The sequence below is a fragment of the Ascaphus truei genome, chromosome 3 (assembly GCF_040206685.1).
Source record: "Ascaphus truei isolate aAscTru1 chromosome 3, aAscTru1.hap1, whole genome shotgun sequence".
NCBI classification, from domain to species: Eukaryota; Metazoa; Chordata; class Amphibia; order Anura; family Ascaphidae; genus Ascaphus; species Ascaphus truei.
This window is the reverse complement of record NC_134485.1, coordinates 131332642-131356059: the sequence shown is the minus strand read 5'-3', so window position 1 is coordinate 131356059 and position 23418 is coordinate 131332642. Positions and strand designations below refer to the sequence as shown.

At 42.7% G+C, this 23418-nt stretch overlaps 1 protein-coding gene across 9 annotated transcripts in view; it reads right to left on the bottom strand.

Moving 5' to 3' along the window:
• The window catches only part of SYTL5 (synaptotagmin like 5), a 564125-nt gene that overhangs the window by 192246 nt on the left and 348461 nt on the right, over positions 1-23418 (bottom strand). For 8 of the 9 annotated variants that reach the window (XM_075589551.1, XM_075589552.1, XM_075589553.1 and 5 more), the window contains one exon: positions 13844-14065. The exons of the other annotated variant lie outside the window; for it this stretch is intronic. In XM_075589551.1, the coding sequence (XP_075445666.1) occupies positions 13844-14065 (222 nt within the window). The remainder of the gene's footprint in view (positions 1-13843; positions 14066-23418) is intronic. 9 annotated transcript variants of the gene reach the window in all.

The window sequence follows — 23418 nt, the reverse complement described above, 5'->3', positions numbered from 1 at the left end:
ACAAACTTTCCCTGTAATTAAAAGTGTATGCACCTGTTCAAGTGGATGACTCCACTGCCGTAGGCTCCAGGAGCTGAAGGTGATCTCCCACAGTAGAACGTATTACCTCTCCTCCAGTAAGGTCATGCACCAGGCAGGAGGTACAGGCATACCCCGCATTAACATACGCAATGTGACCGGAGCATGTATGTAAAGTGAAAATGTACTTAAAGTGAAGTTTTACCTTTTGTCCACTTATCGATGCATGTACTGTACTGCAATCGTCATATACGTGCGTAACTGATGTAAATAGCGCATTTGGAACAGGCTCTATAGTCTCCCCGCTTGCGTACAGCTTCGGAACAGGTAGGGAGCCGGTATTGATGTTCAGGACGTGCTGACAGGCGCATGCGTGAGCTGCCGCTTGCCTATTGGGCGATATGTCCTTAGTTGCGAGTGTACTTAAAGTGAGTGTCCTTAAACCGGGGTGTCTGTATATAACAACAGGAATGGTTTATTGTCTTCTGTACAGCACAGTTACATGGCAGGCTTCTGCCCAATGCAGTACTCTCAGCTCTCACTGAAGGATGGTCCCTGGACCTCCACTACAGGCCAAGGTCACCTGCAACCATCCTAGCTCTTCCCCACCTCCCTAGTAGCGGCAGAGGTATGGTCCACATTCACTCTCCCCTTGGGGGGAAGAGCACAAGGAAGGCCCCAATCTAAGGCTCTCAGTTGTGTGACCTGCCTTTCTCAGTGGGGGAAGGACACTACTAAATTAAAGTACTGCCAGGAGGAGGGCACCAGGTCTGGCTCATGATTGGTCATGCCTAGGCCTGATGTTCGCATCCCGCTGTCACGCAAATGCAGCTCCTCTGAGGGGGAAAACCCCATACTGTAGCAACTACAAGCAACCTGAATGTACCAGGGTTTACTGCCAGCCCAAGGGCAGAATAGTAGCCATCAGGTGACCTGGCTACATTTAAATACTCTTTTTGTATACATGCATATATTACCCCCCCCTTTTTATACATCATTAGATTGATTTCAATACTACACTATGAGGGTTTTGCGCTTTTTCTTCTCTTTTTTAATCTCTATATTGTGCTGTTTGAGTCATCCACACCGTTACATAAGCATGTACTTTAGGTATAAAAAACATAAATGTTGGATATCAAGGTAATTCCTAATGCCGACATCCAGTCAACTGAAGGTAACAGCGGAAGGCAGGTAGACTTGTTGTCACCAATAATGAAACACTGACTCCGGTGCAGGCAGTCCCAGTCCCATGGAACAAACTCTCACAGTGACATCCGGCCAGGGCAAGTGGAGACACTGGGCAGGTAAGTGGGTGGTCACTGTGGTGTTGGGAATGAGCGGGCGATCATCTGAGTAGTGTAAGCGCTGACTCCAGCAGAGATTGATGCTTGTCCAGGCTCCAGGAGTGTCCAAATGTTCCCCTCTTCTGGTCCGGGTGGGTGAGTGCAAACAGGCAGATTTGCGCTCTGGAACAGGACGCACAGTTTGACACTGAAGCGCTCACGGATGACATCACCTCCAGCGTTTATAGACAAGTAAGTAAGTCCGTACAGAATAATCATAACTTGAGAAGCTGGCCTTAGTGCCAAGAGGATTGTAATAGGTACAGTGATTGGATTTAGTATGTACACTTTTGCCTATGTGTTTTGTAGTGTGACGCTACTGCATTAGGGATTAGTATGAGATTAGTAGTGTGAACAATTGAAACCCCTTCACAGAGAGGGATTGGTCGAAAAATACAGGTGCAATTAATTAGTTAACATAAAATTAACCTATGTAATACATTGAAAAATTAAAACACACACAAATAGCCATATTTGCTGTTTTTTTTCTTTTCTATGTATTTTTTTTAAATCGATTTTAGTTTTGTTTTTGTTTTTAACATTTTTGCTTTTGTTTCCAATCATTTTTTTAATTGTTTCTTTGAACAAACACATTAGGCGACTTTCCATTGGTGACCTCCTGACATCCACACTGACACAGAAAACAGAAATATCTCGGGACTAGTAGATGCACGGATCAGTTCTAGGACTTGCAATGAGATCCAGTGTGGAATGGAACTGGGACAATTTACTGGTGCAATATTCCTAGATTTTGCAAAGGCTTTTGATACTGTTGATCATGTTATCTTGCTTAACAAACTCGAGTGTTCTGGAATAGGGAAGCATGCTTTAAACTGGTATCATTCCTATCTATCAGGTAGATCCCAACATGTCTATCTCAGGCTCTAACTGCAACCCCTTGGATATCACCTGCGGGTCCCGCAAAGCTCTGTCCTACTCTTCTCAGTCTTCATCAATGATCATCAATGATCATCCTACAGCTTGTAAGGGAGCTTCAATACACATGTATGCGGGTGACACAATCTTATATGCACTCAGCCCTAGCCTCTCCGACCTTGGACACGTACTTCAATCTGACATTTTGAGACTTGAAAATTGGATTTCCCAAAACAACACACAGAACCCCAGCAAGCTCTTTTTGGGAACCCCTGAGCTCCCATAAAATATATATGCATATAACTGGGTCTGCCTTGTCGTGGCTCGCAGACATACAATGCTTTGGCCAAAGGGTTAAACTAAATGACCCTTTTTCAAGAGAATATATAAGTATTTTACTGTGTATTTTTGTCATATTGGATGTAGCATTGGGCTTCTCTGTCGCTTGTTGTATACATTTCCCAAAACAAAACTGTTGTTAAACACTGACAAGACTGTAACAATGGTATTTGGGACTAAGGCTAAATTTGTAAAACCTCTAATGAATGAGCTCCAGATCAGAACCAACGCTAATACCACCCTAGCCCCTATTACTAGTTTTAAATACTTGGGCATATGATTTGACTCCCATTTAACATTTGGGTTGCACATTGATACCCTGCATCCAAAACCTATGCCAAACTAGGTGTATTTTATAGGAACAAATCCTCCCTAAGTCTGTTGATAAGAAAGCATATGACACAGCAGATGCTAATGCCAATTATAGACTATGGGGGCATACTATACAGCACAGCACCCCAACCCCACTTTAGAAAACTTAATACCCTCTACAATTCAATATGCCATTTTGTCCTCCAATAAAACTACAACACAGTCAAAGAAAGTTCAGTCCGCTCTCTTGCTTCCTAGTCTTGCAGAAATTAATTCTTCTCCCTCCTCTTGCTGCTCCTATGACTTGAAGTGTTTCCCCTCACTCCAAGAAACGGACTCCGGTGGAAGATCCCACCGGCGAACCAAACGATCAAGAAAAGAAGCACAGGAGCGCACCAAGGTAAGGAAAATTGTAAAATGTATTAAACAACAAAGCAATAAAATGACTTACATGTAAGTAAGGCTTCGTCCATGGTCCTTGCTGGCGTGCGGAGGCGCGCTGAGGCTGAGGGAAACCGGGTGCTTTCCCTGGCCTTAGACAGCGCTCCGTCCGTGGGCGTGTCGGCGGGCGGGCCAGTGACGTCACGGAGCTGGTTCGCCCTCATTGGGCGAACCGCTCACGTGACCGGCCCTGCACTCCGGCAAGAGGGAAAATGTAAAATTTTCCTAAGACCTACGCTTCCGCAAGCGCGCGGAAGCGTAGGCGAGCCCCTACTAAAGCCGCTCTCATTGCAGCTGTAGGGGCTCAGTGCCAAGCGGAAGCGCGCCTCAGCGCGCCTCCGCCCTCAAGCACTAAACATGGACGCGGCCTAAGGGTAAGTGCATGTCCGAGTCTACAAAATGTTCAACAGATCGACATCATCATCAGTCAAACAGGGGGGCAGTTGCAGTTCCGTTCATGTGGAGGTCCCGCGTGCTGGGACTCACTCTGTAGCACTTGCTGCAGGAATCGCCTCCGCGTGTATGTGTGTAGTGGCATAGTATCTAGAGCTTTTGCACATATGTGGAAGGAAAGCCCCCTGTAGACGTCTGTGGATGCCAGTTACGGTGGAAAATCGTGACCGGAATAGGTACACAACAGTGTAAACTAGCCCCCAAGGATGGAATAGGGAAGCTAGTTACACAGTTCACTCACTGTTTTACTGATGATGATGTCGATCTGTTGAACATTTCGTAGACTCGGACATGCACTTACCCTTACTTACATGTAAGTCATTTTATTGCTTTATTGTTTAATACATTTTACAATTTTCCTTACCTTGGTGCGCACCAAAGCTACACACATCACTGCGAAATGCTCAAGGAACTAGATTGGCCATCACTTGAGTCTAGGCGCAAAGTTAATCTTTCCTGTCTTGCCTTCAAATACTTTCTGGGTAAGCTACCATTCTATCTGAACAAGCTCCTCACCCCTCCATATGCTGTACATATCATCTGAGATCTGACTCCAAAAGACTTTTCATGGTCCCAAGGCTCAACAAAGTATCCGGCCACTCTTATTTCTCTTACCGTGCACCTCACAACTGGAACATTCTACCGGAGACTTTCACAGCTGCCACCAGTCAAAGTTCTTTCAAAGCTAAAGCTGTCTTTCATTTTAATCTGGTCTGTAACTGTTACATATGCCTATAACATATATTATCTCTTACTGTGCATGCAATGTCTTGTATATAATGTATAACCCTGCTCACTTAATGTAACTGTTTGTGTAACCATGTATTTGTCATCATAACTCTGTGCCCAGGACATACTTGAAAACGAGAGGTAACTCTCAATGTATTACTTCCTGGTAAAACATTTTTATAAATAAATAAATACCCCCCCCCCCACCTACGCACACACATACACACACACACTTCCATTACAATAAAACAAACACTGCTTTGACATAGTGGATAAATCCCAATATCTTCTGCCATTTATACTGTATGTTTTTTTTTTCATTTTATAATTTTGGAAATGGGTATATGATAAATTTATATTTTTACATCATGTCGGTCACTCATAATGATTCCTTAATGTAGCATTCAAGAATAGATATCCAGCTCGTTTTTTATTATTGAAATAAAATCATACGAATGAGCTGAATAATAAATTGGCTCCCCTTTCAAACTTGTGAAGGGTTAAATATATTTCTCATTTAATAAAATCTGCATTTTAAATCAGAAAATATCACCATGTAATTATACTATCATGGGTAGAGACGGCTTACGTGAAATTAGCTACATTTCTTTTATGAAACATACTTAATAGAAATGCAAATGTAATGTATTAAAATCTTTGGCGCTGGAAACAAAAGCTTCTACTTAAAACACTTTTGTGTCATTTGCATTTGAACACAATCGGGACACATTTCCCATAATAATTAAGTTTTACAGCAAGGAGAGTATAGGATATTTTTCTACCTCTACCTTATTCATTTTCAAATTATTATATTATATTGAGAGTCAACTTTAGTACTGCAGATCCATTACAGAATTTCATTAACTTAGGCTGCCCAAAAATGTGTCTGCATTATTTGCACTGCACCTACCTCTAATGTTGTTAGATAAACCTTCTGGAAATGTAATTCTGCATATTATGGCCTGAAAATGATCTTCTCATCCGCTTCTGATCTTACTACAAATAACAACTGCTCAGGAAGGCTCTAATATATCTTTGGGAAGGGCAATATGCCAGGGCTAGGCTTGCAGTTCTTTGAGGACTGATGTAAACTAGGATCTCAGAACAATTAAATATTGTAAGTATTATGGAAGAGAATATAAATGAAAAATGTCATATCAGAGAGTACATTAGCAAATAGCAATAATACTGTTAATAGAAAGATTGCATCATAGGGTACTGTAGTTGCCATGCTACCAAACAGACCTCTTGGGTAAGATTTGGGGATACTGTTCAGGATTGAATATATCAAAATAATAATTTATCCAGGTTCGTAGTGATTGATCTGATTATGTATAATTATATATTTACCGTGCAATAGAAATACGCCCCAGAGCGATGTTCTAGACCCATAAGATTAATCAGCAGTAGCAACATTGCAATCCTGTCATTAATGTACCAAGGCTAATCAAGTCTAATGATTTGTACAAATGTTTCTGGTGATAACACAGTAATATAGTGTTAACAAAAAGTAGTGCGGAAGAAGTGAGAGTAGGCCTCTGCATACAGTAATGTCACCTCCTTGCATAAGACACCTTGTCCAAAATCAATATGCATCGAATACAATACAATCAATGGAGTGTCTCAAACAGCTACACTATATAGAGTGGCTCTATAGATGTGCCTGGAACTCCAAAAAGAGCAGATGTGAGTACATAGTGTACCTTAGATGTCCGCACTTTTGTAGAAAAGGACTGTAATTATTTTTTTTTGAGAATTATGATGGGGAAATTGCTCTGTAGCCTTCTAACTACACTAATGCAACAACAGTGCAGGAAAGCAACTCTGGTAGTAGTGGACATTAGCAAGCAGTAGCATCGCATGCAACATAATGACCAGGCTTTCAAAAGCTAGCCTGGCTTTTACCTCATGATATTTCAACTGATAGGAAAGCAGGCGCACGGTCACTGCAGTGGATGGGCCCCACTCCCCCATCTTTCATGGCCCAGAAGGGGAGAGGGGCAGAGTGAGGGGGGAGTCTGAGAGAAGAGGGGGGGGGGGAGTGAGAGGGGAGAGTGGGAGGAGAGGGGTGGGGGAAAGTGAGATACTGTATATACAGAGGGAAGAAAGAGTAAAAGAAATAGGGAAGGGGAATAATTAAATAGGGAGGGGTAAAATAGAGAGGGGACAGGTGAGGGAAAGAGATAGAGAGGGGTCTGGAGTGGGGGGAGGGGGGGAGAGACATGAGAAACTCAGAAAATAGTGGACTTTAGTAAGCACTAGCAAGACAATACAACATAATGACCGGGCTGCCAAAAGCTAGACTGGCATTTACATCATATTTTAACAGATGCAAAGGCACCATGTAGGTCCAAGGGGGGTGGGGAGGGGCGGCACAGTGAGAGAGAGGAGGAGTCTGAGAGAAGAGAAGGGATAGAGGACAGAGTAAGAGGGGAAGAGTAAGGCCTCGGCCAGGGTGGTGCTGAGCAGGCGCGCGCGCTCACGCTGGCCGCGATGAAACACATTGCGGCAATGTGTGTGGCCAGTTTGAGCAAGCGCCTGCATCCGCTTGGCGCTTAGAGCAATCAAATTTTAATTTGCCGCTTGCAAGCGCGTCACGTGAGCGGTTCGCCCAATGAGCGCAAACCAGCTCCGTGACGTCGTGGCCACACCCCCAGGGAAGCGCTTGCCTAGCCACCCACAAATTTCCCGGCCAAGCAGGGTGCAGCGCACAAGCGCCAGCGTGCCCGCTCCCTGTCTGGCCGCCGTTAAAGAGAGAGCTGAGGGGGTGGGGAGGGAGGGGGGAAGCGAGCGGGAGGGAGGGGGGAAAGGAAGCGGGAGCTCTAATATAAAATTGGGAAGGGCAATATGCCAGGGCTAGATTTGTAGTTCTTTGAGGATTGATGTAAATTAAATATTGTAAAGTTTTTGGAAGAGCATAGAAAGGGAAAATTTCATATCAGAGAGGGAATTGGCAAATAGCAATAATACTGTTAATAGAAAGATTGCATCATACTGTAGTTTCAAAGTTACAGGGAGAGAGAGAGAGAGAGAGAGAGAGAGAGAGAGAGAGAGAGAGAGAGAGAGAGAGAGAGAGAGAGAGAGAGAGAGAGAGAGAGAGAGAGAGAGAGAGAGAGAGAGAGAGAGAGAGAGAGTGGGGAGGAGAGTGAGAGAGAGGGAAGAAAATGTGTGTAAAAGAGAGGTGGGAGGAAATGGTGTGAGAGATAGTGGGGGGAGTGTGTAAGAGAGACCGTGTCTCCTCCGGTGTGTGTGACGTCACTGCTCAGTGGATGGTACAGCTACGGATCCCTCACTAGACCAAAACACCACTCAACGCGTTTCGCCCAGCTCTTGCAAGCTGTCTATGGCTTCGTCAGGAGTGTGTGAGTTGTAGGGTTAATAGGTGTCCTTATATACCCTCTCTGTTCTTATTAAACAATTAATACAGACAAGTATATCAGTGCTATGATAGATAATGTTATACAGATGATTAGAACTGAATTTTAACTTTTATACATGAAAGATCATTTTACATGCTTTATTTCCTTATGAAACATCATTCTCATGGATATATAAAATCAATGTATTTATCTTTATTTATATATGGAGCTATTTATCTACGGGAGAGTTATGCTAATTAAACAACTATAATCTGGTGAGTATGTAGAGTATTAACTGCAGGTTAAGGGTATAAGACTCATTTACTTACTTATTTAATTTATTTAATAAACAGCTGAGATCAGTCAGTGATTCTGGATAGGAGGTTTATTTATATCTTTATGTTTGATTGTTCATATAGAGGCTATATTATATAGCAATATTTACTGTGACCCAACATTAATTCTATATATGGGCTAGAATAGCTCTAATATATAGCAGAGGCAATAGGAAACTGCTACTATATTCAACTATTTTTAATGTTTACTGCTACTACAGTTGGCTCAGGGGAAGGTGTTAGATACCTACTATTATTGTTTTCTCGTGAAACTATTATCTGCCACTGCAGAATAAACTGGGGGACGATTCCTGTATATTAATATCAAATATCCCATACGTGTTAATAAGTGTATTTTACTAAGAATTTCGGGTGGAGAATGACATTTCATTTACATCTTTATCAATGAACAGGTACACAGCAGACTAAAGAACATATTTTTACATCTTATCACAATTTGCCACATATAAGGTTCTCTGGAGTCGGTCTTTACAATGATTACATCATGACTATACAATTGCTTAAGTATAATTTTACATTGGACGTGGTACCATATCATAGAATATTATACAATATTTATATATTTATATTTATACCTGTTCATTGATAAAGATGTAAATGAAATGTCATTCTCCACCCGAAATTCTTAGTAAAATACACTTATTAACACGTATAGGATATTTGATATTAATATACAGGAATCGTCCCCCAGTTTTGGTCTAGTGAGGGATCCGTAGCTGTACCATCCACTGAGCAGTGACGTCACACGCACCGGAGGAGACACGGAGTTCAGAGTCCCAAGTTGCAGACGGAGGAGATCCAGAGCCAGAGAGGAGGTGGTGAGAACGGCGGAGTAACCCCTAGATTCACTCTTAATGTGAAAAATGCGATTTTAATTCTGGCACATTGTAAGTGCACATTTTATATGCCTTTATACTTTTTATAAAGTCTATTTCAAGACAGATCGCGCTATGTAGTTCTGTTTCTTCCTCTACATGTATCATTGCCACACTGATGAGACGAGCCTGGAGGGAGTTACACAGTATACAGCATACACCTGGGGTGGCAGCCCAATCTGCCAACTGCATATATACCACTAACATCTTGTGAGTAGATAGACCGGTAGAGCCAAGATATTGACATCTGATTGGATTTTAGTCTCAACGTCTGCACTTAAATTTGCATTGTTTTTTGTTTCTTTATTTCCCCATATTTTGCTCCTCCTGGATTGTCTGAATTATATCATTCTACTTGGAACCCGGGAAACAGGTTCTGCCAGAGGGTTTGAGCAGGGATATATTAATTGAGCACATATTTTATTGTATATTGCACTATTAACTTGCACGCAACCACTATTTTATTTTAATTTTTAGCGCCTTATATTCACTATCATTCACAATTCACTAGGTATGTTACCAGACAGACGTCCCCAGATCCATTGATCAGGTTGGATCATTTGATAGCCCCGAACCTATTAGTATAGGTAAGCAGTGTGGACTGGGATAACAATAATATCTGTTAATGGTAGCCAACAGTGTGCATGCTTAGTCAATATAAAATTTGGACGCTCTTTATTTTTCAGCCACTAGATAGTGTCAATAGTTTTGTAAATATTGCTAAAATTAACCAGAGGGGCTCGTATAAAGTATAGATTTATGCAGCTAAGCTGGTGTGATACTCAATAGTAAGAGGGAATAATCATGTGTTTGTGCTATGCCAAATGACTACAGTATAACCCTCTAACATCCAACCTTCTATACTCCAATTGGAAGCACATTAAATAATCTGCATAGTCCCCCACTTTACACATAACCATAATAAATCACACACACTCTGATATATGGCATGTGAAATATAAGAATTGGCTCTTTTTGCCCTTCCTGATTCTTATCATAAAAAATTGACACGCAATTAGTGGGACTAACTGATGACTACAGATTGCAGTGCACCTTTAATAACCAATGGTCGGAGATTAAAAACATACTTACGCGACACTGGCATATCCTCTTGGAGGATAATGATTTGAAAGGGGTTCTAAGATTAAGACCAACACTAGTTAGCAGGAGGGCACAAAATATTAAAGATAAGCTTGTGCATAGTCATCTAACTCCAGCTACTTATGACACCTGGCTTACCAATACTGTAGATAAGTTGAAAATTCCAAATGCCAAGGCTGCAGAGCATGCAGGTTTTCATACCCGACAAAGACTTTCTCAAATTGGGATGACAGCAAAGAACATAAAATCAGGCAGTTTATTAACTGTAGAACGACAGGGGTGATACACCCCATAGGTGGACATACTAGGGAACAGTTAGTATCCTGTTGCTTTTATGTATAAGATCACTGATTGGCCATAGATTTCACCTTACCAATCTGGTATATATAATTTTTATATTATTATTAATTAAAAGGATTTTAATTTTCACTCATTTTACATCTGACACTCTGAGTGCATTCTACACGGAATCTTTCCTTTCGTATGCTGCCTACAAATCTAATTCTGAAGCTAGCATTTAGTATTAACTTTCAAAGAATTGTTTACTTAGATTTTATGTAGGGCAAGAAATTAAGGAATAAAAGAGACTGACATTCAAAACTGAAAAATGTAAAGAAAGAGGTCTATGCTTGAATAAAGGGAAACTATGAAAATAATATATTTAAATCAATAATATCCAAAATAACTATAAGTGAATATCTAAATATTCTGAATGTAAAAAACAGTGTGAAAAACTGTGTAAAAAATACAAATCCCCTTAACTTCTGGATGCTGCATGTCCTAAACTGTCCCATCAGGTAGACTTTTTCTGACTTAAAAAATGACTTTAACAAGACAAAAGACATATAGGGTCACCCCTAAGCAATCCAAATCCCTTGAATAAGTGTTTTATGTACAGATGCAGCGGCCGTTATTCGAACATTTAATTGGTTGTATTCCTGGCCATACCCAGGTCATGCTGCGTGATTTCCTTAAACTTTACCGCGTTAAGACGCGTGTTTACATCGAGTGCAGAAAATGGCATTTTAGCGTTGCCTGCAATACCGTCGAGAAACTCAAGTGGGCGATCGCGAGTTGTAGTCTTAAAAATCTAATTGCAATTCAACCTGTTTTTTATTGGCGTCCTGTACAGTACTTCAAGTGTGTGTAATTGTAATTTGAAGATTAACTTTACAAGTTCATACTGTATACTGTACATGGGAAATAAGTCCTTTCTGACGCTCCTTAGCTATTCACAAATCCGCTATCTGTAGAAGTATAAAAATATGAGCACACACAACAAAAAGAATTTTTAACAAATTAAATGTTGATTTGTACAGGATAATAAAGGAAAAGGAATAATACTAAAATCCAACGTTGCTTTTGCTTCTTCTTCCGAATGTAAAATATTTATTCCGCGCATGCCTGTATGTCTAATTGGAACTTGTTGAAACACATAATGTACAGTACAGTATGCGTGCCATCACATTTCTGCGCATGCGTGTATGGCTAATTGGAACCTGATTGAAACGCGTTATTGTAAGCCGGTGCTGGTACATTGCTGGAATCAGGCTGCAAATCTTGCTGGTAATCTTGCTGGTAATCTGTCGGGGCCAGGTAGCAAGGATTGAGGTTCGCCAGGTTTTCACTGACGGTCAGACCGGTATTGTAAGCCGGTACTGGTACATTGCTGGGTCGAGACAGACAAATTTTACATGGATTAAACCCAACCTTTCTCCTTTTGTAGTTGCCATGAGCAAACATACTGTCAAAAAGTGGGATCACAGACTAATACCCTCTTCTATCTTCCGGAGGAGGGGAAGTGCAAAAAAAACAATCATTAGTTAAGGTTTGCCTTACAGAATGCTTCCACCCACGAACTTTCGGTGAAAATTTGAAAAAAATCATAGTTTGAAATGAAATATTCATATATTTCTGATAAAGTCGCCCTCTTATCTTTTCCAGCATTAATTACAAAAAATATTAAAAATACATAACTAAGGTCAGGTTTGGTATAAATTTACAGAGTTGACATGGTGTCAATTCAACAATTGTGTAAGGATAACAATGTAGAAAAAGCCCACAGCATTGTGTTTTAGAGCTTTTTATAATGGAACGCCTAAATTTGATAACGTCTTCAGCATCTTCAAGGACCAAGGTCGATTCACAATGGATCACTGTGGTAGACTTGGTTTTTATCTGGTTTTTAAACACCTGCAAATTGACACTGTAGTACAGTACATAACTGGACAGTACTATCCACTGGATAGTGCAAAGGGAATTCATTCATTTCTGCCATCTGGCGGATACGCGAAGAACTGAACCCAAAGAAATAAGAATCCAGGTAATTCAAAAAAATCAACAACGGTAAACAGGTGTGACTGGTGTGATTGGCGGCATTCACGGGCGCGTTCATGGAAGAGTAACGCGTAAATGTCGTGTGGAATACAGCAGAGTTCACAAAAACGGCTCTGTGAAATGTTCGAATAACGGCCGCTGCATCTGTAATAACACTGGGACCATTATTTTACTAATTAAATTATTTGTATTTCAGGTAGCCGATAGTTTCACACCTCTTCCCCGATTCCATCAATAAATGAAAAGTCCAATAGTAGAAATGTACAGCAGACTATAATGTTGGTTTATTACTCTGATACAACACAAAGGTCATTGTGTATGTTTCTCATATCAGCTATTCCAGTTCCCCCTGTCTGAAATGTTGTTACACATAAAAAGGTCAATGCAAGATTAAAATTATTTAAAAAAAAGTTATATTCAGTCATGTGGTAATTGTTCGCATTGATAGCATCAGATGTTTCCAGCCTGTAGCCTGCCAACTGTGTACAATTAATGAATTAGTTTGAAAATGTGATATGTGAAAAAAGGCAACACACTGTTCAGGAAAATAAATGAGATTTGATTGGCAGCTAGATCTCTTTACAAGAATGTTTTTTCTTTTTCCCTTGCTTTCCATTTTTAGCTTAGTCTTCTCATTTTATAATAGCAATATATGGCCTACTGTATGTCACCTCCTTTCAGCTGATGCTCCTTTTCTCTAACTAGACCAGTGTTTTTAAACAAGGGTTCCTAGGAACGCTTGGGTTCCGCGAGCATCCGTAAAAGGTTCCCTGCAATTTTCCTGTCATTTGAAAATTGTATCAAAAAACAATTTTCGATGCATCTGATCTCAAACTTGAGGAGTGGTTAAAGAAGGTATTAGGTAGACGTTACTTGATGCATATGGTATAATGGGATGTATTACACTCTGCAATTAGGGCCCTCATTTTGATATATCACATTGTCATGAGAGGTTCTTTCTTTTAGCTTATTTTGCCGTTTTTTTCGATTTACGTATGTTCTCAACAGACTATACATGCATTGTGAGCCATTGCCGTGTATAATAGTATTGAAATTAGATGATACAGTAAGCTGTGCCCAATTTGTGCAAGTCTGTTTCTGAGTACATTCAATTCTACGGAAGAGCCATGTGGTCTCACATTCTTAAACAAAATAGGTTAATACATGTTTGTCTTTGTTCTTTACCTCCTTACTGCTGCAGGAAGCAGATATCCATGGCATAACTTGTACAGTCGATTCAAGTATCAGACCTAAAGCAGTTATTATGATTATTGTTGTTTATTTAGGGAAACCCCCATACTTACGCAATCTTGGCACACACAGAGCACTTCCAGTTACCATCTGTAACCACAACACGACATGCATTGCAGACGTGTAGCTGGCAGACTTGACACATATCTCCTCTGTCAAAGATCAATCCCAACCTCTTCTGGCATCTGACACAAACCCTGGAGTTGTTCTGCTGACGTAGACGGTTACGTTTGCCACCTTTTCTTCGGATCTCCAGAAGCTCGTTCTTTAGCTTCCTAGGTAAAACAAATGGACTTTTTTTAAAATACAGCATATGTCTGGCTTAGCTAATAGTACGGGAAGAAGGAACCATCTGTAGCTATATACAGCTCAACCTCCTTATAACGCTGTTGTTGGGGTCCAAAGAATCACATCGCGTTATAAGCGGATCGCGTTAGAAATAATGTACAATTGTATCCATTGTACAATAAAGTATTTAAGATACCAATAATCGTGTTGTAAAGGATTCATAAATACGAAAATTGTGAGCCACGCTTGCATCGTGTTATAAGCGGATTCGCATTGTAACGGATCTCCGTTATAACAGGGTTGAGCTGTAGTATTTTTACAGTGCATAGAGTCGATGTTAGAGATAAAATAATATCTATATGGAGTAAAATGGCTCCTTCTAACAGCAACAAGAATTTACGTCCCTGAATGCATTGGACTGTTATTTGAAAAAAAAACAAGATTGGACTTAGATGTCTGTAACCCTCCCTGCCCGGTTTCTGAGGGAAATTACATTGGTGTGATTTGTATGTGGCTATTCTGTGTTCTCTTGCACAGGGACCGCTCATTCATATGTTGCCAACTGTTGTACAGTATTTCTATACATAGACATACATGAATTCATTTCTTCCATCATTGCCCACTCTTAACACTTGAACAGAGATACATTTCCTTAGTTGCTCTACATAGATGTGAGACCCGGCCCCCCTTCTTTGGTTTGGGACCTTTCCTTTTTCTCGGTAATACTAGGCCCATTTGAGTGTCCTAGCGGATCATGTATATGTAGCCAGGTCCTCTGTCCCCCCCCCCCCTCTTACCTCAGTTGAATGCAGGGACCCCCGCTGTGTGTCGGGAAGCTGCGGGGGCTGGCGCATCGCCGGGGGCTCCCGGCAGTAGCTGCCACAGGGTGCCGCCATCTTGCACAAGGTTTGCGCATACGCAGTGAGTGCGGGAGTTGCGGTGGCCCTCAATCAGTTGCGCAGTGCAAGCGCGCGAAGCAGGGTCAAATCAGTAGGAGGCTCTCGGCAGGGACCACAAGTCCCATTAGCCTTAGCAATGCCCACATGGTCATGCCAGCCAATAGGGCTCTAGGGTTCTCCTGAGAAGGGAAGTAAGAAGCTGACAGTAGAGCACGAGTGTCAGTAGGTGCCAGGAGAGGATAGGGGAAGGAGCTGCAGAGAGGCAAGTAGCCTCTGCACTAGGCCAGAACCTCCTAGGCCTCAGATAGGCCCTGAGACATTGATAAAACTTGTGGCTGCTTTAGGGACAGGCCCTAGGATAGGGAACCTGCCCCATTAGTGCTGTTTAGAAAGTGAGGGACACACCAGATGCTGAATACCCTGAGAGAGAGGTCTGGGACCAGGCCTAGTCAGAGAGAGAGAGGCCGTCATCAGGGTGGGACCACCCTTAATGGCCAATCGCTGCAGCGGAGTCCAGGACGTCGCTGAGGATATCGTGGATCAGCGGATCCTTTGGGAAGACATCTGCGGGCCCAGGTACTGGAGCAATGGGCAGGAATCGTTAATAAGTGCACCAACAAAGTACACACACATAGTGGCAGCACTGACCACAGAACAGGGTGGGGACACGGTGTGGGATACACAGTGGTGGGGTACTGGGATACGCCTTGCATGGTGCGTGGACAGTTGTACTCTTAGTCATAATAGATTATAGCGCATTTAGAGTTAAGAGTTTATATGTACAGTAAAGTTCATTTCATTTTACAAGTGTCTATATTCATTGTGATTGGGTCCTGTGAGGGGCTACGTCCACTCTGTTGGGATCCCTCCCAGGTGGAGGCGCTGCACCATATTGTAAGAAAATCACCCCAGGCTCTCTGTGGCGGAGGCTTAGGCTCCTGGGAGCCAACAGGTAAAAGGGCAGCACCGGTAGCTTTCTGTGTTCAGGGGAAAACAGGGCTACATATACGTAACCCAATAACTTTGGCCTTTATGATACCTTCCACTTCAGCCTGGGAGAAATGTCCATGCATCCGGGAATTCTCGTTACTGAGGTCCGCTGTTGCATGCCATTTTATACTTAGCGACTAATACTGGACTCCCTCAGTCTTCTCTAGGGATCCTAACTAACAAGGTTACTATCCCTGTCTATAATATAATAAAGCAGAGGGACCTGGTCTATACTATTACTGTGAGAACATGGGTATCTCCTCTCCCCAAGTGTCCTCTCCTTTTGTTCTCCTGGAACCTAACCTTCCAGAACAGTCCCTGATCCTTAAATACCACTGCGTCATGTCTGGATTCCCATGGCAACCCAGGGTGGGGCCTGGCATACACTAACCATGCTATTAACCCTTTAGAAGGGGGTTAAATGGCTACTAACTAAATTGGTGTATTTACTAAGAAAATTCTCACGTTACTTTTCCATGCGATCTTTAAAAGGGAAAAGAAATGGCTCAGATGTGTTCAGTCCATTATGGTTTTACAGTTCATATTCCTTACACAGATTAGTTAAGTTTGCCCAAGATAATGTATTTTGCCATGTCACATCTAGAAAAGCAGAATTCGGTGATCACTCGGCTTCTTTTTATGCTTGTCAGATAGATAAATATAAGCAGCTGATATGGTAAATTCAGCTGACCTGGAAAAACACACAGCTGACCCAGATAATAAGAAAACATTACATTTTACCAGGAAACCAACAAGCAAAATTGTAACTTTACAGGTGATTCATTTGTTTTTTAAGGAAGACGGGAACTCTTATATAGGGTTTCATAAGAAAATGACCCACTGTGTGAGATTGCCGCTCTAAATTTGATGATCTCATGATTAATCCATAATCTTTACGCTCACACACATTTTTAACTCCTCCCTCTGCTCTGGAACCTTTCCATCCTCCTTCAAAACATGCAACAGTCATACCATTACTCAAAAACAGCAAGCTTGACCCTACCTGTCTTTCTAACTAGCGACCTGTCTCCCTCCTGCCTTTTGCCTCTAAACTCCTTGAACGTCTTGTATTCTCTCGCTTGCTCCATTTTCTCAACACCTATTCTCTCCTAGACCCTCTACAATCTGGCTTCTGCACTGCTCACTCCACGGAAACAGCCCTCACTAAAATAAGGAACGACCTCCATGCTGCCAAAGACAGAGGTCATTACTCTCTGCTCATATTACTCGACCTCTCTGCAGCATTTGACACCGTGGACCACCCTCTTCTCCTTCACATTCTCCATACTCTTGGTATTCGGAAAAAAGCCTTATCCTGGATCTCATCCTACCTCTCCCATCATACTTTCAGTGTCTCTTCTGCTAACACCTCCTCCTCCTCTATTGATCTCTCTGTGGGGGTACCCCAGGGCTCTGTCCTGGGACCTCTTCTCTTTTCTCTGTACACACTCTCTCTAGGTGACCTAATAACATCTTTTGGGTTTAATTATCACGTCTATGCTGACGACACACAAATATACTTTTCAACACCCGACCTTACACCTGCTGTACAACCAAAGTTTTTGAATGTCTCTCTGCTATATCATCCTGGATGGCCCTCCGCCGCCTTAAACTCAACATAGCTAATACAGAGCTCCTTATACTTCCTCCCAAACCTGGCCCCACTACCTCCTTCCACATTACTGTTGGAACTACGATCATTCACCCAGTAGCCCAAGCACGCTGCCTAGGGGTCACACTCGACTCCTCTCTCACATTCGCCCCTCACATTCAAAACATTTCTAAAACTTGTCGCTTTTTCCTCCACAATATAACAAAGATACGCCCTTTCCTCTGTTGCTCGACTGCTAAAACTCTGACTCAGGCCCTCATTCTCTCCCGTCTTGATTACTGTAACCTCCTGCTGTCTGGCCTTCCTGCCTCTCACCTGTCTCCCCTATAATCTATCCTAAATGCTGCTGCCAGAATCACTCTACTCTTTCCTAGATCTGTCTCAGCATCTCCCCTCATGAAATCCCTCTCCTGGCTTCCGATCAAATCCCGCATCTCACATTCCACTCTTCTCCTCACTTTTAAAGCTTTACACTCTTCTGCCCCTCCTTACATCTCAGCCCTAATTTCTCTTTATGCACCATCCAGACTCTTGCGTTCTTCTCAAGGATGTCTTCTTTCTACCCCTTTTGTATCTAAAACCCTCTCCCGCCTTAAACCTTTTTCACTGACTGCCCCACACCTCTGGAATGCCCTTCCCCTCAGTACCTGACTAGCACCCTCTCTATCCACCTTTAAGACCCACCTTAAGATACACTTGCTTAAAGAAGCATATGAATAGCACTGTGGATATTCTGAACACAAAGCTTGGCCCCCTGCAGACGCACTTACCAGAACTCCCTCCTACTGTCTCTGTACATTCTCTCTACCTACCAATTAGACTGTAAGCTCCTCGGGCAGGGACTCCTCTTCCTTAATGTTACTTTTATGTCTAAAGCACTTATTACCATGATCTGTAATTTATATTATCTGTTATTTATTTGATTACCACATGTATTACTACTTTGAAGCGCTATGTACATTAATGGCGCTATATAAATAAAGACATACAATACAGTACAATTTATATAATCATATGTCAATTGTTCATCCTGACAATTGAGCAAAGAAAATGGGTATTTGTAAATGAAACAGTATTTGAGAGAAAATGCAGTAAATTAAGTAATATTTATTTTATATTGATTATATCAAGCTATATGAGTACAGCAGAATCTTAACCTCACTTAAAAAAAAAAATAGAACAAGACCCTTATCAGTCCAGTATCAGTGCTGCAGAGATGCCCAAGCAAAAAGTTCGCGACTCCCAGTCGATCAGTCAGTAATAAAGATCACTTAATTATATTTGTGGATACATTTTTGGAATGACTTGAGGGTCCATATCCAATGTCATCATTTCCATTAAAAGATTAATGCTCAAATAATTTAACGTTTGGTAAATCCATCGAGTTCAGGTTTTCCATGATCCCCAAGTCACTGGTGACCTTGAAGCCCCCCTTTCTCAACAGAGAGAATTACGCTGTAGAGCAATATTGAATGTATAATACAATATCTCTATGTGCTTCCCAAATTCATACAAGGGAAATCCAATACTCATGACCCTTCTATTCATGCATCTGTTGGTGTTCTTCCTGCCATCTGTTGAATGTAGCAAAGAAGAACCAAACATGAGAAAAAAAGTGCTGCTTTTTTAAATTTTTGGCTCTACTTTATTGAAAAAATTTCATAACGTTCTAAAAATTGATATACTGTAGCTTTGATTTTTAAAGGCAAAACAAATGTCCTATATCCCAAGATAAATAATATGGATTGAAAACCATGTTTATAATAATAACCCTAATTTATTTGTCTTAAAAACAGGGTTGCCACCACTGAGATTGACCCGGAGACTGCGAGATATACTTATCCCTGGGCCAGTGGTTTTGATATAAAATCTCCGGGCAAAGGGTGGCAGATGAGTTGGACCGTCGGCGGCAGCAAACTTGAAGCAGGGCGGCAGAGGACGGCCGGGGTGGAGTGTGCCCCAGCGGACTGACGCGAAAGTCTGTGTTAACTCCTCGAGCGGCATTTCCCCCCCCTGCTTGCTCACATCAAAATAGCTCTGCGATGTCAAATGTCATGACAACGGGATGTTTGATGGCGCTGTGACATCACGTGACGTCCCATTGGCATGGCACCTCGACGCCAATTGACGTCGCAGAGCTATTTTGATGGGAGCATGTATTGGAAGATGCTCCCGGATGATGCCGCCGGAGAAGGTAAAACAGTTAAATATATAAATTAAAAACTTTAAAAAAAATTCAAAAAAATAAAGTCTTCAGGTTATCATTCAGCAGAAGGGGGTAACCCTACCTACAATGTAAAACAAAAGGTGTTTTTTCTGCCTTGTTACAAAAGAAAAGGGGATTTGTAGCTGTCCTATATATGCAAGCTGCATTCACACCAAATAGTATGATGATTGTTATGTATTTTGCCCTAAGGTCAATTGGCATAATATTCTTAGGCAGACATCTGCTTCACAGCAGTAATACACGTGACATATTAATAGAACACATAATGGGAATAAGCGCTTGAGACATAAAAGTAACATTAGGAAAAAAAGAGTCCCTGTGCCGAAATGTTTATAATCTAAATGCTTTCCCAGTACACATGTGACTTAATATTAAAACACAATACGAATAAGCCCTTCAGACATAAAACAATAGGAAAAGTAGTCCCTGCCCCGAAAAGCTTACAATCTAAGGGCCGTTCCATAGTGGTGGGGCGTGCTACGCCGTGCGCGCACACGGCAGTTATAGATGGCTGAGGTCAGCCAGCCCTTCTATACAAGGACCACGCGCGCACGGCAGGGAGCGGGGAGCCGACAGACAGCGGCGAAGACGGTGGGAAAGATGATTTTGCGCCGCTACCGGAGCTCAAATGTATGTGTGGATGTGTGTTTTTATGGATGTGTGTGTGTGTGTGTGTGTGTGTCTGTGTGTGTCAGTCAATGATTGCACAAATAAAAAATAAAATTATTTATTAAACTTTTTTTTTTCTTTAAAAATCTTATTTAGGACTTTCTTCACTCACACAACCCATGCACACACATATACTCTCACACACACACACATATATATATACACACACATATACATACCTGTAGCTCCCAGCTCTATAACAGGAAAAAGCATGCGGCACGTGCAGGCGCATTCGCACATGCATGCCCGCAACCAGTATAGAGCGGCCCTCTAAGTGGTAAGTGGGGAGAACGTACAGAGACAGTAGGAAGGTGTTCTGGTAAGTGCAACTGAAAGGGGCCAAGGTAAATGTATGGGACGTATAGTATCAGCCACAGAGCTATCCATATGCTTCGTTAAGCAAGTGTGTTTTAAGAAAGGTCCTAAACATGGATAAAGAGTGTGCTAGTCGGATATTGAGGGGAAGGGCAATAAGCGAGACAGATTTTAGGCGAGAGAGGGTTTTAAGTAGACAGAAAATATCCTTGAGCAGAACGCAAGAGTCGGTATCGTGTATAGTGAGAAATTAGGGTTCAGATGTAAGGAGGTTCAGAAGAGTTTATAGTCTTAAAAGTGAGGAGAATTTTGTGTGTAATACGGAATTTGATAGGAAGCCAGGAAAGGAATTTCAACAGGAGAGACGCTGACAGATTTAGGAGACAGAAAAGTGATTCTAGCAGCAACGTTTAGGATCAATTAATGAATTAATATTAATAGCTGCTAGTTTCACATAGCGCTTTACAGAGACATTTTTCAAGCACAGGCCCCTGCCCCGTGGAGCTTACAATCTATGTTTTTGGTGCCTGAGACACAGGGAGATAAAGTGACATGCCGAAGGTCACAAGGAGCCGACAATGGGAATTGAACCAGCTTCCCCTGCTTCAAACTCAGTGCCAGTCAGTGTCTTTGCTCACTGAGCCACTCCTTCTCCCTCCAATTGAAGGGGGAGGCAGGTGAGAGTCAGGAAGTCCCGACATAGAAGATTACAATAGTCGAGATAGGAGGCAATGAGGGCCTGCATTAGAGTTTTAGCAGTACAGCAACAGAGGAAAAGGAGTATCTTTGCAATGTTACGGAGTTAAAAACTACAGGTTTACTTAGGTTGTGAATGTGAGAGAGTGTTAAGGAGGAGTCTAATATTATACCTATGCAGTGTGCTTGTGATACTGGGTGTATGATCGTTCTGCCAACAGTAATGTTGAATGGGGAAGTAGGGCCAGGCTTGGGAGAAAGTATGAGGAGCTCCATCTTTTACATGTTACGTTTGAGTCGGCGGAGAGCCATCCAGAATAATATAGCATAGAGACAGTCAGAGACTTTGGTCTGCACAGCGGGTGCAATGTCAGGGGTTGAAAAGTAAATTTGTGTTTCAGCATAGAGGTGATATTTGAACCCAAGGGATGTGATAAGATCACCTATAGTGTGTAAAAATAAAATGAAAGCGGTTCCAGGACAGACCCCTGGGGTCCACCCACAGAGAGATTGACAGAGGAGGAGGTGTTAACAAACGAGATACTAGAAGTATGACGGGAGAGGAAATCCAGGCTAGAGCTCTTTTACGGATACCAAGAGTATAGAGAATGCGAAGGAGAAGAGGGTGGTCCACAGTATCAAAGGCTGCAGAGAGGTTGAGCAATATGAACAGAGTGTAATGAGTGTCATTTGACGTCGCATTGTCATGGCACCGCATTGTCATGGTGACGCGTCGCCGAAGATCTGGCTGAGAGCAGGTAAGAGAAGTTGAAGAGGCCTCACACCTCCCCCTGCATTTAATTTAAATGCCTTGGGGAAGAGCATGGGGCCTCTGCAACCGCCAGACTACCCCTAGAAAATCCTGCGCCCCCCCAGTTTGCGCACCCCTGAGATAAAGTATCTGTTGTCTAAATTTAGCATAGGTTAAACATGATGGATGGATGGATGTCATCTACTATGTAACTACAATGTAACTACTATGTACCTACCAGTGAGAGAGCGAATTGTGTTAAAAGTCCTCTATACTATCATTAAGGCCAACCAGGGTAGGACATTACTGGATTTGCTAATAACAAACAATTTAGACGTGCTCACTCACTTGGGAAACAGTGATCATAACCTGGTCATAACATTTGAAATAAATCATCAAAAGCATATGTAGCCAGGTCCCCCTTCTGCTTGCGGACCTCCCCCCCCCTCCGGGTACTCACTGTGCGGCGGTCGGGATTAGATGCGGGTGTTCGCGGGGAGGTGTGGGGGCATGTGCGCGCGCAGCGCGCTCTCCTCAGATGCGGCCGGTTGCCGGGGACTCGTGCGGCCGGTTGCTAGGGCCGCGGTCGGGTTGCGAGGCGCTCCTGGCGGTTCCCGGTGCAGGGCGCCGCCATGACAGTTCCTCACGCATGCGCAGACTGCCGATGTGACGGGAGGCCCTGGTTAGCTCGCGCATGCGCAGTACAAGCGCGCGAGAACGCCACCAATGAGAGGAGGGCTCTTGAATGGGACTTCAAGTCCGATGAGCCTCGGGAGCGGCCCCATGACGCCAGGGAGCCAATAGGGCTGCAGGAGCTCCCTGCTTGGAGAGGATTAGATACATTTCGCGCGCGAGGAGCACGTTGAGTCAGGACCAGGACAAGCTAGGGGTAGGAGGTGAATGCAGGGGTCAGTGACCCACTGCATTAGGCCAGCAGCCCCCCTAGGTCCCAGTTAGGTCCTGAGCCACTGTGTAGCTTGTGCTATAGGGACAGGCCCTAGATAGGGACACTGCCCCATTAGCTATTTGCATAGTCAGGGACACAGCGCTGAAGCCGTGCAGCCCTGCGAGGTGGGTTCTGGGCTCAGAACGCCACCACAGACACTGAGACTCAGGTGATATTATCCACGCTGGAATTCACCCAACGCGGTGCGGAAGACGACGTCGGATTGGGCGGAATC